Source organism: Drosophila eugracilis, unplaced genomic scaffold (genome assembly GCF_018153835.1).
Source record: "Drosophila eugracilis isolate 14026-0451.02 unplaced genomic scaffold, ASM1815383v1 contig_90, whole genome shotgun sequence".
NCBI lineage: Eukaryota > Metazoa > Arthropoda > Insecta > Diptera > Drosophilidae > Drosophila > Drosophila eugracilis.
The window spans coordinates 8,245,323-8,260,247 of NW_024573812.1; the positions used below are offsets into that span (position 1 = coordinate 8,245,323).

Consider the following 14,925-nt stretch of genomic DNA (forward strand, 5'->3'; position numbering starts at 1 on the left):
AATCGACAGAGCACTTAAGGCAACCTCATCACAAGCATTTCTCTTTCAAAAGAGAATAGTAAACTCAGAGAGTGACAAATTGGTTATATGGAAAAAATATACAAACAGAATTGTCTATAAATCTTTTACATTTAAGAAAAATAACTAAATTATCTTTAAATAATTAAACTTTTGTTAAGCTTTTTAAGCTTTGTTAAATAATATATTTTTATATTTTGTGTTACTTTTCTTATATTTTTTCCTGTGCATTAAGAGAGCCCAATAATGTTTGTGATTCACTGCGGGGGAGAGAAGAGAGTTAAAGGCAGCTGTTACTTCCAGTTTCATTCAACTTCTCTGTAGCCCAGCTGTTGCTCTTGTTTTTGTTTTTAGCCACTGGGCTTTTGTTATCAGATTTCTGCTCGCCGCATTGAAATTGAAATGCAGGTAAATTGACAAACGAATGCAATGGCGCATGTGCAGATCTCTTTTCTTTTCAATGCAATGCAGCTGTTTCTGGTTTTACATCTTATTCTCTTCTGGCTTACTTTCATTATCTCCACTTCAGCTGTTTGTGTTTTTTTCGGGCGACCTGCACAATATGAAGACTAATGTGTCGCTCTGAAAACGTTAGGGTGGACCGGCAAGGGATGTAATTAAAAGAATTGTCTTGTAAAAAACCTGCTGAAACTAAAACGTTTTATTTAAGGATTCATGTATTTTGATTAGAAGTTTTTGACTTCAATTTATGTTTGGACAACAGACTTAAGCTTGGTTTGAGTCGCTGAGTCTTTTCAGTTATTTTAAATGCAGCTTTTACTTAGAATACCTTATAGTAATCCATAGGCAACAAGGTCGGTATATAACTTCATTATATACACTTCTGTAGGGATAGCAGGCAGGACCCATTTAAAAATACTTACCAATATTATATAATAATTATTATGTTTTTGAAACTAGAAACTGGATGTGAAGAAGGTTCACCCTCAATTATCCTGAAGATCTTCGAAGTAATGGCACACACAGAATTCAACCCAACCGCAGGCTTAGTTGCAAATGCAGTTTATTCCCTGCCGAAAGCGTCAGCTTCCAAATGTAAAGTGACTTGCATAAGTCGCCACACCTCCGACTTGATACTTACCCCCATTATGTATGGAATACGTTTTGTAGGTCAGGTGACACGGTCGGCACAGGTGACACAGGTGGCACTGAATGGAAATGGACGGCCAGCCGGGTCACGTTTCCCCCAAATCCCACAATAATAGGGTTTGCCCGGACTAGAACTGACCTTGGCTATACCATACTACCATATACTGATATAGTATGCACTCGTAATGCGTTTCCATCAGGGGTTTCGGTACAGAAAATCAATATCACTGCAATGGCCATCGGCAATTGACAACGGACAATGATTGAATGGGGGATAATGGGGCCTACTAGGGTCTGGCCAACATCAGAATGGCATTTGTACAACTTCTGCCATAAACTATGCAAATCTGGCGTCTCCTGGGATATTCCCCATCCGCCGAATGTCGTCTACATTCTCTCTGGCAGCCAATTTAATTAGTTGTCAGGCAAACATTTGGGTAATCACTGGATAAACAGTTTATTTAGCTGTATGCGGCTAGGAAGGTCGAACTAAATCTGGGTAGCTTAAATTTGCATAAAATGCGCATCGGATTATAATGGAATTTATAAAATTAAAGAATGTACGTTTTCATTATATTTATATACAAGACTTATCTTGACAAAAATGTATGAAATTTACAAAAAGAAAAAATAAATTTCAACAATCAACACTACATTTTAAAAATTAAATAATTTTTTAATTTCTTTACTTGAATTTTAAACTGTTTTTGATGACAAAAGAATCTTACATGCAACCATAGCCTAAAGTTACATTGTTATTTGATTTTTCTTTATACATACGTTTCTGCGTAAAATATGACTCAGTTATCTGTTATACCCAAAATAAACACGAAAGCTTTTAAAAAATGTTATTTATTCTCGAACCAAAACGATATTTCCAGATAATACGCTTCGTGTAAAATACATGTTAGATTTGGCGAAATGTAAAAATTTACAAATCGTTTAATAATGTAAATAACTTTTAATATTCCAATTATTCTAAATAATTCGCAGTGAATAAAATTTGCATATATAAAGTACATTAAATTAGCGTTTAAGACTAAAATTAACAAATTTTAACAAACAAAATATGTCTTTGGAAATACCTCATAAAATCAATTTAAAAGATTTTCATACAAGCTGACAATCAATGTGATTTAATTATAAATAACTTTAAAACATCAATGTAATTATTATTATGCTATGTTTATTGAATCCATTGCCTTTACATCAAAAATGCTTTTACCTAAATTTCAAACTAAATAGTTAATGTTTTTAAGTTTTTATTTAAATAAGTTTAATATGGCTCACAATAATATGAACATTTCTTAAATGTCATTAATAAACGACCAAGAAGCGATTTCAAATCAAAGGAAATCCAACCAAGTGCAAATTGGACTTAAATAACCCAAGAATGAGCATTAGGGAGTACCCAATATTTGTACCTATATAACAATTATTAGTAAATTCTGACTAACTTGTTAAAATTTAAACAGCTGCCCCACCTAGATTGTTTTATAAATATATTATAAAAGCTTTCCTAAAACTACCGAAATTTCCCACTTACCTCTTCAATATACGTAAAGGAAATAGCCACTTTTGATACAATAAAACTAAGAGCACACTGCAAATGCACATCGATTCAAAAATATCCAAAAGAGGATTAGATTTTAGATTTGATTTCTTTCTTTTTGAGAAACTAACGACGCATTCAAAGAAAATATGTGCAAAAAATTAAAATGTTTTCGTAATATATAACTTTTTAAGTATGACTTCAAAGAGTTACAGAATTATTAACTTACCACAATATAAACTTGTTATTTTATTCAACGATTAAATGAAAAATCAAATTCAGAATATATAAACATTAGATAAAAAAAACTTTAAAACTAAAGTTCTATTTAAATAGCTATTTAAATATTACCCTTACCTAGACATTGCTAAAACCTTGCTTTTACCGTGTACCATACTTGATCGAAAAAAACGAAGTACTTTTTGCTGCACTGCCCCTTTATGATAAGAATAACCAATTCGCGACAGCAATAATTTCTTTTATATCCTTCGATCGCTGGCACACTTCAGCCTCATGTTAAATGGATTATTAAAAGCGATCAAGATTATGGAAACTAAGTGGACTTTGAGAGGGGCGAAGTCATTCGCAGAATGTGTGGGTGGAAATCAGGGCATGATTTATGGGGTCTGCAAGGTGAGTACTATATAATTCGGCTGATGACATTACTCATCTAGGACCGAGACGGAGACAAACAAACAATGGCGGTGGGTGACCTCCCTCTGATAAGGGAGTCTCGACCACCGCATTGTAAACACTCTGAAACGTATTTATAGCTGGCGATCTGTAATCTTCGGCAACAGGCCACTATTAATAAAGAAACAGCAGTTTCCTTGTGCGAGGAGATCCAGTTAGCAACAGACCATTGATCGATCAATAACCACTTACCAGCAATAAATCAAATGTATGAATTTGTACAAAAATTCGCAGAGTAAGTGTCATAATTTATGCTTTTGAGATTCGTGTCGATCTGATTACCGAAATCACTTGTCTGGCGAAATACTATATACGGAGAGAACGTGTTTCCCTGTCCGTTTAATTGGACTAATTAACACAAAAGCGAAAGAAATCGACATAAAATCCGTCTGATTGCCTTAATCTTCAGCTCCAAAGTTCATTGCCGAGCCAAGGAAATCATTGTTTATTATTTGTATTCTATACTCGAATTTAATGACAATGCCCTGGATATTATTGTTAAGAATTTCATCGAAATATCAACTCCCACTAAGAAATAAACAAAGGTTTAATATAGGCAAAAGCTTTGTTGCAATTCTATTAATTAAATCAATGCTGTGATTAGGCTAATCAGCACTGCATTGTTTGTTTGCTTAGTATACCTTAAACTAGGTCTTCAAATATAGAAATCGCGATGGACTCAGCGATCGCTGTCGGTTCGTCGTCTTCTATCAGAGGAGCCACTTTTAAAGTTTATAATTTCCCACACTACTTTGCACTTACCCTCTTTAATCTACGCATTATTTCAATTATTTTATTTCTACCACTGCTAATCTTAGTACATCCAACCCATATTTAAAGTCCTCTCAGATAATTTACTGATTTTATTGGTTCTGAATGGATTTCGAAACGGATTAGTACGAGGAAATTGATTTTGTTTACGTTTAATCAAAGGTTATCAGATGAACTCAAGGTTGCCCCCAAAAAGGGTGATTTTTATTGAAAACTCATTAATCATTCCGTATTATAAAGATTTAGTTTCTTATTTGCATTCGGGAAATCACCGTCACGCAATATTTAAATCCCCTGCTTTTCCCAATGGAAAATTTATTACCATCCATGACCTTCAAAAGCGTAATATTGTCACTTAAAATGCGGAAAAATAAACCAATTAAAAGTTAACGTCTATTTAGGGGAAAAACCGATGTCGATTCCAAGAATTTGATATGCAATTACAGTTTCAGATGCATCGTTAATTATTGCCTTTCAAAGTGAGTGAATGCATCTACTCTGGTCAACAACAGATCTTTAAAAGGGTTTCAAGATGAGATGAGATCATCTTGGGTATGCTTATCACAAAATTATGTGATGAAATAAGTTTTTTTTTTTTTAGTATTGCCGGAAGTAGAAACACTGGCCGAGACATTGCACAATTCAACTGCGAAGCTCCATTGGGATCGCAATGTACTGTCTTAATCAGTTAGGCGCCCCTGAAATCCCCCTTATCAGCAACATGATGATGTTTTACTAATTGACTGTGTATACGCAACATTTATGTGCACTATGCGATCGCGCATACGAATATATTACTTCGATCGTCATGGGCATATAATGCATTGGAATGGCTTCAAAGCTGGGAGAGTACTCAGTTAACAAGCTGCGTCAGTCTGTTCGAAATCAAATTTCCCAGCTTTGTTTTGGATTTTACATAAGATGTAGAAGAAAGTCATAAGATTAAATAAATATTTTTAAAACAAATGCTTAATATTTTGTAAAGGTTTTGTTTTTTAATAAAAGCTTTAGTTAGTTAGATCTATCTCTTAAGTGTCATTTGTGGACAAAAAATAATATTAACAGAAATTTCGATTCAATCTTACAAACAAATCTAGCAAAAGATCTAAATTTTGTACACTTAAAATATTATTAATTGAGCAATTATGATCTTTATTGCAATCTTTAAAAAAGAAGAACATAAAATAGATTTAGGATAGGCTACATAAGACATACCATCAAAAAATCTAGTATGAAGATCGGCTAAGGCCCGTAGTTAACTTTCCAAAAAAACATATATTTATTTTTTTAATTTTAGTTTAAAAGGTGAAACGTAACTGTCAACTTGTCGTATGAGTAATATTTAAAGAGAACCGTATGAGCGCCCAGCCCAAAAGTTTATTTTTTTTATTCTACATTCTTATTCACCATATAAAACGATAAAAAAAAAATTCCAATTAATTTTAGGCCGTCTGGCTGGCCAATCATTTAATAGAATTTACCTTTAAAATAGATTAAGACGGAATTTCAGAGTCACGCGTAAAGTTCCTGTCTGTCAATTAGTGGAAGCCCAAATTATGTGAGATTACCAAAGCCATTGTAAATACCACGCAAAGTGATTGCTTTCAAGGGAAAAGCCCCAATCCTTGCCATCACAACGGCACGTTCTGCCAAGATAGTAGGAAAGCGCCTGTTGCCGACTATCGGCAATTATGTGTCCACGAATGCTGCACGATCTCATCACGATCAGTTCGTTGGCTTGGCCCGAAGTATAAAAAGTAATGCTCGAGCCCCGATAGCTTCCAGTTGCGGTCAGATCGTCTATAGAATATAATACATCGAGAATTGCACGATTTCGTCGTGGTGTTAAAGAAAAAGTATTAGAATTAACCAACGAAATGGCTAAGAAAGTAAGCACAAGCATCAACATCTGTCCCCGAATAATCAAAATGCCAAATTCAAAGTCTAACAAAACTCCCGATGATAATGCCAAGTGCTAATCAGCGATCGAAATAAACCTTGATACAAATAAAGCAATTACACTTCAAAATGATTTATAGCAGGTGCAAAATGAAAAAACACTCGAAAGTGAATTGAGCAATAAATCGAATCTATTTACGAAAGTGAAAGCGATTTATTTTAATTGATAATGTGAATAATGTTTGGCCGCAAACGTATTCTGTGAATTGCAACCGGAATTTGTGTCAAAGCCCCTACATCTGATTAAGCAATAAATATAGTATTTGAACAGTCCTTTTGTTAGGGTGTTTCCAAAGACTCCAACAAACTCGATGGATCCAGCTCAGATTGAGCTAGAACCAGACAAAAGCGCATTGAACGGCCTTTGGAGCACCAATTGTGTCACACAGCCGAAAACTCAATTAACGAATTGTTCAACTTTCGACTGATTACAGATCTTCTGCAATATATTGATGGTGACCCTAATCGTACTCAGTGCCGATGCCCGACCCTCCACGGGTGAGGTTAACGTTGATCCCAGCGAGTATCACGGTAATCTCTCGGTGGAGACCGTTCTAAAAGTTCAGCAATGCGAAAAGGACTCCAATACGATGGAACTATGCATGAGGTGTGCCAAAGTGACGAAGTCCGACTTCGTATATCCCATGTGCTGCAGCAACGATGACGGCATCAAGGACTGGTGCAGGGAGTACGTCTACTATGGCAACGAATAGAACTGAGAGGCGGGTCAGGAGGCGATCCCATATCTGTAAATTAATTCGTACTCCTGTATGGATTGGCTGTGATAAACCCACTGTATTTATTTAAATTATATTTAGGAATAAACAAGGCTAAATTAGCGTATTTGTGGTCTTTACCCTTAACCCCACGAAAACATTCTCCATTTCATTTTAAACGTTTTTTTTTTATTTATTTCTTATTTTTTTTTTTTTTTTGCCGAATTTTGTTTTGTAAATTCATTTTTGCATTTTCAGAAAACTTTATAATAATTAAATATGTTTAACGATTATTGAAAATTGATTTCGAAGTAAAAAATAAACTTGGCATTCTCTTTCGATACGAAAACCATTTATAATTGGCTATCAAATAAATTTATGAATTTTATAAATCGCGCATTGAAATTAACGAGTGAAATTGTCGCCCTCGAGCATGCATTAATGGCGAGTAAAAATAATAATAATGTAGGAAATTATAAACGGGAGTTTGGATGCACATCCGTTCAAACTTTGACCCGAAACATATACTTCGAGCGTCGGAGAACGTTGAACTTGCACTACACGATCTATATAAATGTATATAACAAACAAGGTACAACCTAGCAACGATTGTTCTTTTTTTCTTTGTTCTTTTTCTCTTTTTATGGTTTAGCACTCGCTGCTCTGGCGGCTCCTGATCATCTACTGCTTGGCATTTGATTTGTGGGTTTCTTTCTTTTTTTAACGTTGACTGAAAGCAACATTTAAATATTAAGTCGCGTGAAGAGTCCAACTTACCAGAATTCAAGCACGCTATTGATTTTTATGATTATACATATACTCTTAATGTTTTAGTGAAATTTTTGTTTTGTTTTTGTTAGTTATTGTGAGAGAGATTTGTCTTTGGCAGCTCGTTTTGGAGATCGGGGCGGGCTAAATGCAGGTAGGAACAGTCCGTGTCCTCACAGCGACCCATCAGATCGAAGGGGCAGATAGTGGCGTGGACATCGAGGTGGCTTTGGAATGAGAAAACAGAGCAAATTCATTTCGCCAGGAAACTGATCAAACCATTACTACTCACCTGTTGTAATTCCGGGACATGGGCGTTTGATAAGCACTTAGATAGCTTTTTCCATAAAGCTCGTTTGCCCTCTCATCGCGTAGTTCCCGCATTGTGGTTACCGTATAGGGAGCTGCGGTTTTTATATCAACTCCTATCGTCATATCCTGCGCCTGATCCTGAAAATAAACTCAACCGTTTTGTTAGTGTTGGGTTTTGGAGGAAAGTTCGTGATAATTATGTTGAAAAATAGACTCAATAATAACAGCGGAAAATCCCGTTGCATGAGGTTCTTAGCAAAAGTTTTTGAAGCAATTGGTACAAATCGAAATCCACGCACATCTGGAGTCTTTGTCTCCGCTTCAGGTTCGTTTCCAATCGCAGGCTCTGTCTCTGTTTTGTGTTGGTCTCCAATTCCTGGATCTGTGGATGGTTCTAAGGAGTGCGGTTCTTGGGGATTTAATTCCTCTATATCTTTTGGGTTCTCCGGTTGATCCGTATTAGGTCCCGTTTCGATCACAGTATTTGGTTGACTTAACTCCGCATCAGTCAGTTTTTTAAGGTCTTCGTACTTCACTATGGAATTGTACAGGCGTATCTGTTTGGTAAGCTCTGTAGATTTGCTGGTGATGGCCGCCTTTCCCTCGTCGAGTAACCTGCAAGAAAGTCAAACCTATAATCGCATAGAACTCTATCCATTCCCTCATATTGAATTGGTTTCTTTAATCGTTTTGTTCCAGCTTTCCCACGCCGTTCTGGTTGCTGTTGTGGTTGACCTGGTAGTACCTGTAGTCTTTGCCCATTAATCCACGGCCCAAGTCCATTGCTGCCGTATGGAGCTTGTGACGTTTCTGCTTAAGTGATATGATGATCTCATGGCTGGATTGTATTTCCGGCTGAATCCTTGCCAGCTTCAGTTCTTCCTGTTTGACCGCCTGCCTTACAATCTGCATTTCGGCATAAAGTTCCTTGAGGCGCTGTGAGCATCGCAAACGTATTGCCTTCGACTTTTTGGCCTCTTCAACCATTTCCAGTGATTTATCCAGATTAACTAGCATACTCCCCCTGGAATGGAACACAATCAGAGATGAGTTATTTTAAGCTGAACCTACACCTGTATATCTACCCAATTTTATTAAACGAATTTTCAAAGGCTTTTAACCGACTCTCCTTGGACAGTTGAATCGGCTTCGCTTTTGTTTTTTGTGATTTTATATCCGTTGTTTTTTCTTGGGGGTTTACTGCTGTTGAGGTAGCTTTAGTGGTCATGGTAGTGGTATTTTTTGCTTGTGCTAAAATGGTCTTTGCTGAATTGTTAACTTTTGACGCGGTTGGTGGTGAATTGTTTTTGGACGATGGTTTCACCACTGTGACCTTGCTTTTAGCCAAAGGAGCAACTGACTTGGCTGCCTGAACTTTCTTCTGCTCCAGCAGTTGCATACGCTCTACCAATCGTAGGTATTCCTTTTGCGATGCAACTGGTAAATGGCGAACAGCCTGTAAATAGAGTTGATTTTATTGCCAGTATTTTAAACAATAATACACAAACATACCACTGGCGTCGTCTTGTGGGCCGGCTGTATCTTTGGGGTAGTGATTATAGTTGGTTGTTTCTGATCAACCTTGGGCTTTTCTGGAATTTGCTCAATTGTCTCCTCCGGTGAGTTACTTGCGGGCGCCTTAGATCTCGCTTGCTTCAGAAAATCATCGATCTTCTTTTCAAAGTATTCATTGATCACAGTTCGCCTGAGATTGTTATTGGCGCTCGGAGTAGTTTCCACAATCTCTGATATGGGAGTATTTGATCTGGTGGTGGAGCCACTGAAGCCGCCCATTACCAAACTTAAGGGACTGGCAATGTCTGTGTTGACATAAGCATAGCAAGAGCTCAGCTCTAGGTCGTCATCGCTAGCGGCTGACTCCTCTGCTAAGCTAATAACCAGCTTGTTAACCTTGATACTAGCTGGATCTACGGTGGTAATGAGGCGTGTGTTGGATGAGACCGCGGTCAGACCATGCAGTGGAGCGCTGGGCTCCTTAATCATTAATGCTGATGGCCGCTTAACGCTTAAAACAGAGCCAGCTTCTTCATTGATTGGTAGTTTCCGTTTTGTCGTTGTCTTTTTGTTGATCACCTTGTTCGGCTTGACAATTTTAATGATTTTCGTGGAGGGTGAAGTTAATTCCTTGGCCTGGATAGTAGGTTTGAGAACTGGCTGCGGGGACTCCACGGATGCCATCTGGATGGGACCAGCTTCCAAAGCAATCGGCTCCACAATAGCCTCATTTAGCGTCTTATTCTCGGTTTTTAGTTCTGTAATCTCTTCTAAATTGGGATGCTGATCCTGGGACTGTTCATCTTTTATTGGCAACCCAGTGGATTGAAAACGCTTCACAGCATTCTTAAGTATTTTTGGACTAAGACTTGAATGTTGTGTTACGCTACTGACCCGCTTTTTGTTAGCTATACTGGATAGGAGCAATAAACGCAATACCTCTGGATCATCTGAATCGTTTTCTTGGTTCGACTCCTCCTTAAGTTGAGCTATTGAACCAGACACAGGTGCAAGATCAGGTAAGGGTGTGGAGAGTGGAGCAGATACAAGAGTTTTTACGGAATCTACGAAAGGATCTGCAACAGACGATGGTACTGAAACAAAAGCGGAAGTATCTGGGGGAGGCGGAGAATCTGGAGGTGGTGGTGGTGGCTTTATTGCCCGCAAATTGGAAAGCAATATGGCCCGCAGTGCTCCCGCTTCATCATCACTTGATTCTGGATGGAATTGATCAAAACTCTTCACTTGCGTCTGCGAGTTTTCCATGGAAACAGACTGTATTTCCGTGTTATAACTATTATTGGAATGCTGGTCGACGAGGTGCATGGCATCCCGGGCATCATCATCCTCCAGATGCATGTGTGGAATGTGAAACGGCGGTGGTGGAGGCGGAATTTCGTCGTCGTCGTAGTCGTAAGCTCTATTCTCTCTGCTAATTATATCATGAGTTTTGATATCATCCTCATCGTCTTCATCTATCACAATGGGCACCGAAACAGGGGGAAGGTTGTTTGGCAAAAAGCATCGCCAACTGCCACCAGCATTGTCCATGGTGTTCCAGTTATTCGACCACGGATTCCAGGCATCTTTATTCTGATCATCGCTGTCTGTTTCGGCCAGCTCCATGTCCACAGGCTTTGTATCCACGGCATACTCTGTGGAGTATCTTGGCGAACTTTGTTCTCGCTCTGGCGATGCTGCCGGACTGATCTCCATGAGATCATCGATGTCCTCGTCATTGGAAATGACAGGATGCACACGATTGATCATATCAGTGGGTGAGTAGGCCCGTTCTGCGTCGCGCTTTTTTCGCGCCAGATGCTTTTTCAAAATGGCAGATTTAAGAGCTATCAGTCGGAGCTTGAGCTCTGCAGAATCTTCACTTTGCGGCTGTTCCTGTTCAGGCTCATCCTCCCCACCGTCGGAAAGTATTTGCAGTGGCGAAAGTGGCAGTTCCTTCTCCTGCGGGTACTCTCTTATGTTCTTGGGACTAGGCGCCTTGGGCAAGCGGTACTGCAGTCGGTCCCTCAGGCTGCTTTTGTACTGACTTATGTCGTACTGCCGCTCTTCTCGAGCCAAGGCCTCACGCAGCTTATCTCTGCTCAATTTAAGCCTTTTAATGTCAATTTCATCGTCCTCGTTCTCAATGTTCATGTCGTACTCGCCTAGCTCATCGTCGGTGATGCTGTCCAGTGAATCTTCAAGAGCGAAATGCTGCTGGTGGCGGTGTTGGTGATGATTGGACGGTTGGTGGTGGTGATAGCCCTGACGCCTGCGGTGCGTGGTTACCGGAGGAGGGGGGGATGCATGCTTGTGGCGCCTGCCAAGGGGATTCCTGCGGTATTCGTTGTGCACAGAATGGTTTTGCCTTTTGCTCAGCTCTACGCGGCGCATCTTATGTTTTCTAAATTTTCGCTGAGCTTCGTACTCATTCTCTGACTGGCTAGACACATCTGACAAGATGTAGATAGGTGAATTTTGCTGGTAGGATGGCAAACGCGGCATAGGCTTTGGATAATCTGTAATGAGAGGTCATGACCCGATCAGAACGAGTGAATAAAACGCGCTTCCCCAAGTTAAACCCCCTAGAAACCATAGTCTACATAGGTAGAATCCAGTATTTCGCTTACTATATTGATGGGCCAAATTGGCGGACAGCATGTCCATTCGCTCCACATCCTTGTTGTTCTCCTCCAGCTGCTGAATACGGGCGCGGAGCTTGAATTCTTCGTCCTCGGACGATATTATCAGCTCGAATTCGTCCTCAATCTCACCCTCCTCGCGATCCTCCGCGACCCCACTTTCAACAGGGTTAACAAGTTCGAGGTTTGCGTGACTATCTATCAATTCCGAAAGCTCCTTTTTTATCGCGGGTTGTTGCCTCGTTTCTGGTGGCATCGTTCCTATGCAAACAACCATTTTTTGCACGGATAATTTTGCACTAAAAGCACTTTTTGGGTTTTCGCTGAGACTAATGAACTTATATTACACTAGATTTTCATTGCCTTTGTGCTAGTAATGGGAGACTATCGATGACTCTAGAGATGGTCAGAGTCCAAACGAAAAATTGGTTTTAAGCAGCGATGGTATGAATATATCGAAACAAAATATATAATATCCTAAATTTTACAGATGTATTTAGATACATATATTTTAAACAAATAATACATCATGTATTCATATTCTTCATATGCGAAATTAAAATTGAGGGAGTAAAATTCGAACTATTTTATTAGAAGCGTGCTTACCTTAAAGGATTTAAAAAATTAGATAAGTAGTTATTTTAGTCAATTTTAAAATAAATAAAATCACAGCCTACTCATTTCAATTTAAATGAAATTGTATTCAGTGTATCTAGTTATTTTTTATTATTGTTATGATTTCTAAAGAAAATTTTCATATACCCACTTACATATCCTAAATACATCTTTAATATTTCGCAAACGCTTTAATATGTAAAAAACATATTATGATAATATTATATGTCTTAAGATTATAAACAATGTGAATAAATAATTCGATAGATTATTCCTTCACAACACTTCATAACTGATGTCTATTTTTAGTATTTTCTCACTGACAGTTGCCCGATTGCCAAAATCCGGTCACTCTAACTGTCAACGCGACTTCCGCTCTTTTCCTACCCAACTCGCGGAGCAAAATGCAGCAGAAGGTATTTGTGCCTGTGAAAAAACAGAGAATTCGTGTGTAACTAATGTTCAAAATGTTGCAAATATTTGTTTTTTGCAGCGCAGAGAACCCGTGCAGGCAGTCCAGGTCTTCGGACGCAAGGTGTGTGTGAATAAAACAGTAGTAATTCAGCGAAATTTTCTTACACGTGCAGACAAAAACTCGCGTCAGTCGGTAGCGGCTTATATTTTTCGCTGCCGCCTCGTTGCAGAGGTTATGTTTGTGTGTTTATGCGGGAGTTTCGAACTGGAATTTACATTTTAACCAGAATCTCAATGGAATGGATAGTAATAGTAACCTTTATTATTGCAGAAAACCGCCACCGCCGTCGCTTACTGCAAGCGTGGCAGCGGCCTCCTGAAGGTTAACGGTCGTCCTCTGGAGCAGATTGAACCTAAGGTCCTGCAATACAAACTGCAGGAGCCTCTTCTGCTGCTCGGCAAGGTATGTATGCGAGGCATAAGGCAATAAGTAAGATCAGGCTTCCGTCTACCTAACTTAAATGTGCACCAAAATAATTATCTGAATGGGCTTTAAAAGCCTTTAATTGATAATATGAGATTAAATTCAATACATTTAAGTTCACTCTACACGGAAGCATGACTTAAAAGCCGAAAACCAGAATGATGATAACATTTATCCCGAATTCGAAGCCAAATGAGATTACTATTTGTTTCTGATTAAATGCAAACAAATTCTAATGTCAGACTCTTTAAATACGTCTATTAATGACATAAAATTGTATTTTCCAGGAGAAATTCGCCGGCGTCGACATCCGCGTGCGCGTCAGCGGTGGTGGTCATGTAGCCCAGATCTACGCCATCCGCCAGGCCATTTCCAAGGCCCTCGTTGCCTTCTACCAGAAATGTAAGTGAAATTTAATAATTCTATTATTAACCAGTGGCTGCAAACAAACTTATAGGGTCCATGAAGAAAATAGGCACCTTTTTCCAGATTTTTGTTGGAATTGATATCCCTTTTCCTTCGAATCATTATTGAAAGGCAGATGAAACATTGAGCATATACCAACCAAGCTGCAAGATTAGTGTGCAGATTGGGTGATGCATCAAGAACATATTGAACATAAGCCCCTTTTTCCAGATTTTTGTTGGAATTGTTTATCCTTTTCCTTCGAATCATTATTGAAAGGCAGAATAAACTAAATTATGAGCATATACCAACCAAGTTGCAAGATTGTTGCGCAAATTGGGTGATGCTTCAGGAACACTAAAACGTTTATAAAATCCTAGGCACCTTCTCCCAGATTTTTGTTGGAACCTAAATCCGTTTCCAGTAAAAGACTCGAGCAAGGAAGAATAAGTGCATATCGCAATCAAAGAGGGTAATTGGCAGATTTGACCATTGCTATTTGAGGCTTTATCGACACTTGTACCCAATATATTGTTTAATTTCTTTCAGAAATATGTGGTTTACTAAATCTTTGAATCCTCTATTTACAGACGTCGATGAGGCCTCCAAGAAGGAGATCAAGGACATTCTGGTGCAGTACGACAGAACCCTATTGGTTGGCGATCCGCGTCGCTGCGAGCCAAAGAAGTTCGGTGGTCCAGGTGCCCGTGCTCGCTACCAGAAGTCGTACCGTTAAACTACTCTGTCTGGTTTTCAATTTGGATTAGAACTATTTTTTACAACTTGAAAATGGTTTGCACGCAAGTGTAAATAAAACGGAATAATTAACTGTACAAACGTGTGGTGTTGTTACATTAGAGGGGGGAATATCAACTACACCAAAAATTACAATATTTTCTCCTTATCAGCATTGCTCTATTCGAAGAGAAAGCTGTATAAATTTAGAGTGCG

The 14,925-nt window shown here is 38.6% G+C and overlaps 3 protein-coding genes across 3 annotated transcripts; 2 read left to right on the plus strand and 1 right to left on the minus strand.

Annotated features, from left to right (window-relative positions):
• The first annotated feature begins 5,940 nt into the window (after nt 1-5,940).
• On the plus strand, nt 5,941-6,946 carry LOC108112895. The gene is made up of 2 exons (XM_017223252.1): nt 5,941-6,033; nt 6,538-6,946. Exons 1-2 carry the CDS (start codon nt 6,022-6,024, stop codon nt 6,814-6,816), a joined length of 291 nt encoding a protein of 96 aa, XP_017078741.1. The 5' UTR covers nt 5,941-6,021; the 3' UTR covers nt 6,817-6,946.
• Nucleotides 6,947-7,513: 567 nt separating this feature from the next.
• Nucleotides 7,514-12,424, minus strand: LOC108112893. The gene is made up of 7 exons (XM_017223249.1): nt 12,045-12,424; nt 9,412-11,933; nt 8,985-9,355; nt 8,645-8,923; nt 8,199-8,514; nt 7,880-8,037; nt 7,514-7,814 (listed from the first exon to the last, which is right to left on the minus strand). The coding sequence occupies exons 1-7, from the start codon at nt 12,331-12,333 to the stop codon at nt 7,676-7,678; spliced, it is 4,074 nt and encodes a 1,357-aa protein (XP_017078738.1). The 5' UTR covers nt 12,334-12,424; the 3' UTR covers nt 7,514-7,675.
• Nucleotides 12,425-13,018: 594 nt separating this feature from the next.
• On the plus strand, nt 13,019-14,807 carry LOC108112894 (40S ribosomal protein S16). Its single transcript, XM_017223250.2, has 5 exons — nt 13,019-13,087; nt 13,165-13,206; nt 13,417-13,548; nt 13,857-13,971; nt 14,565-14,807. The coding sequence occupies exons 1-5, from the start codon at nt 13,076-13,078 to the stop codon at nt 14,708-14,710; spliced, it is 447 nt and encodes a 148-aa protein (XP_017078739.1). The 5' UTR covers nt 13,019-13,075; the 3' UTR covers nt 14,711-14,807.
• Nucleotides 14,808-14,925: the final 118 nt, after the last annotated feature.

Bases quoted from the DNA above. Each gene is read 5' to 3' on its own strand.
- LOC108112893 (XM_017223249.1), bottom strand. From the start codon at position 12,333: ATGGTTGTTTGCATAGGAACGATGCCACCAGAAACGAGGCAACAACCC. The intron at 8,515-8,644 runs GTACTACCAGGT...ACTTTCTTGCAG, and splicing joins TTAATGGGCAAAGACTACAG to GTTACTCGACGAGGGAAAGG. The intron at 8,038-8,198 runs GTGCGTGGATTT...GTTTATTTTCAG, and splicing joins CGGAGACAAAGACTCCAGAT to GATCAGGCGCAGGATATGAC.
- LOC108112894 (XM_017223250.2), top strand. The intron at 13,207-13,416 runs GTGTGTGTGAAT...TTATTATTGCAG, and splicing joins TCCAGGTCTTCGGACGCAAG to AAAACCGCCACCGCCGTCGC. The intron at 13,549-13,856 runs GTATGTATGCGA...TGTATTTTCCAG, and splicing joins CTCTTCTGCTGCTCGGCAAG to GAGAAATTCGCCGGCGTCGA.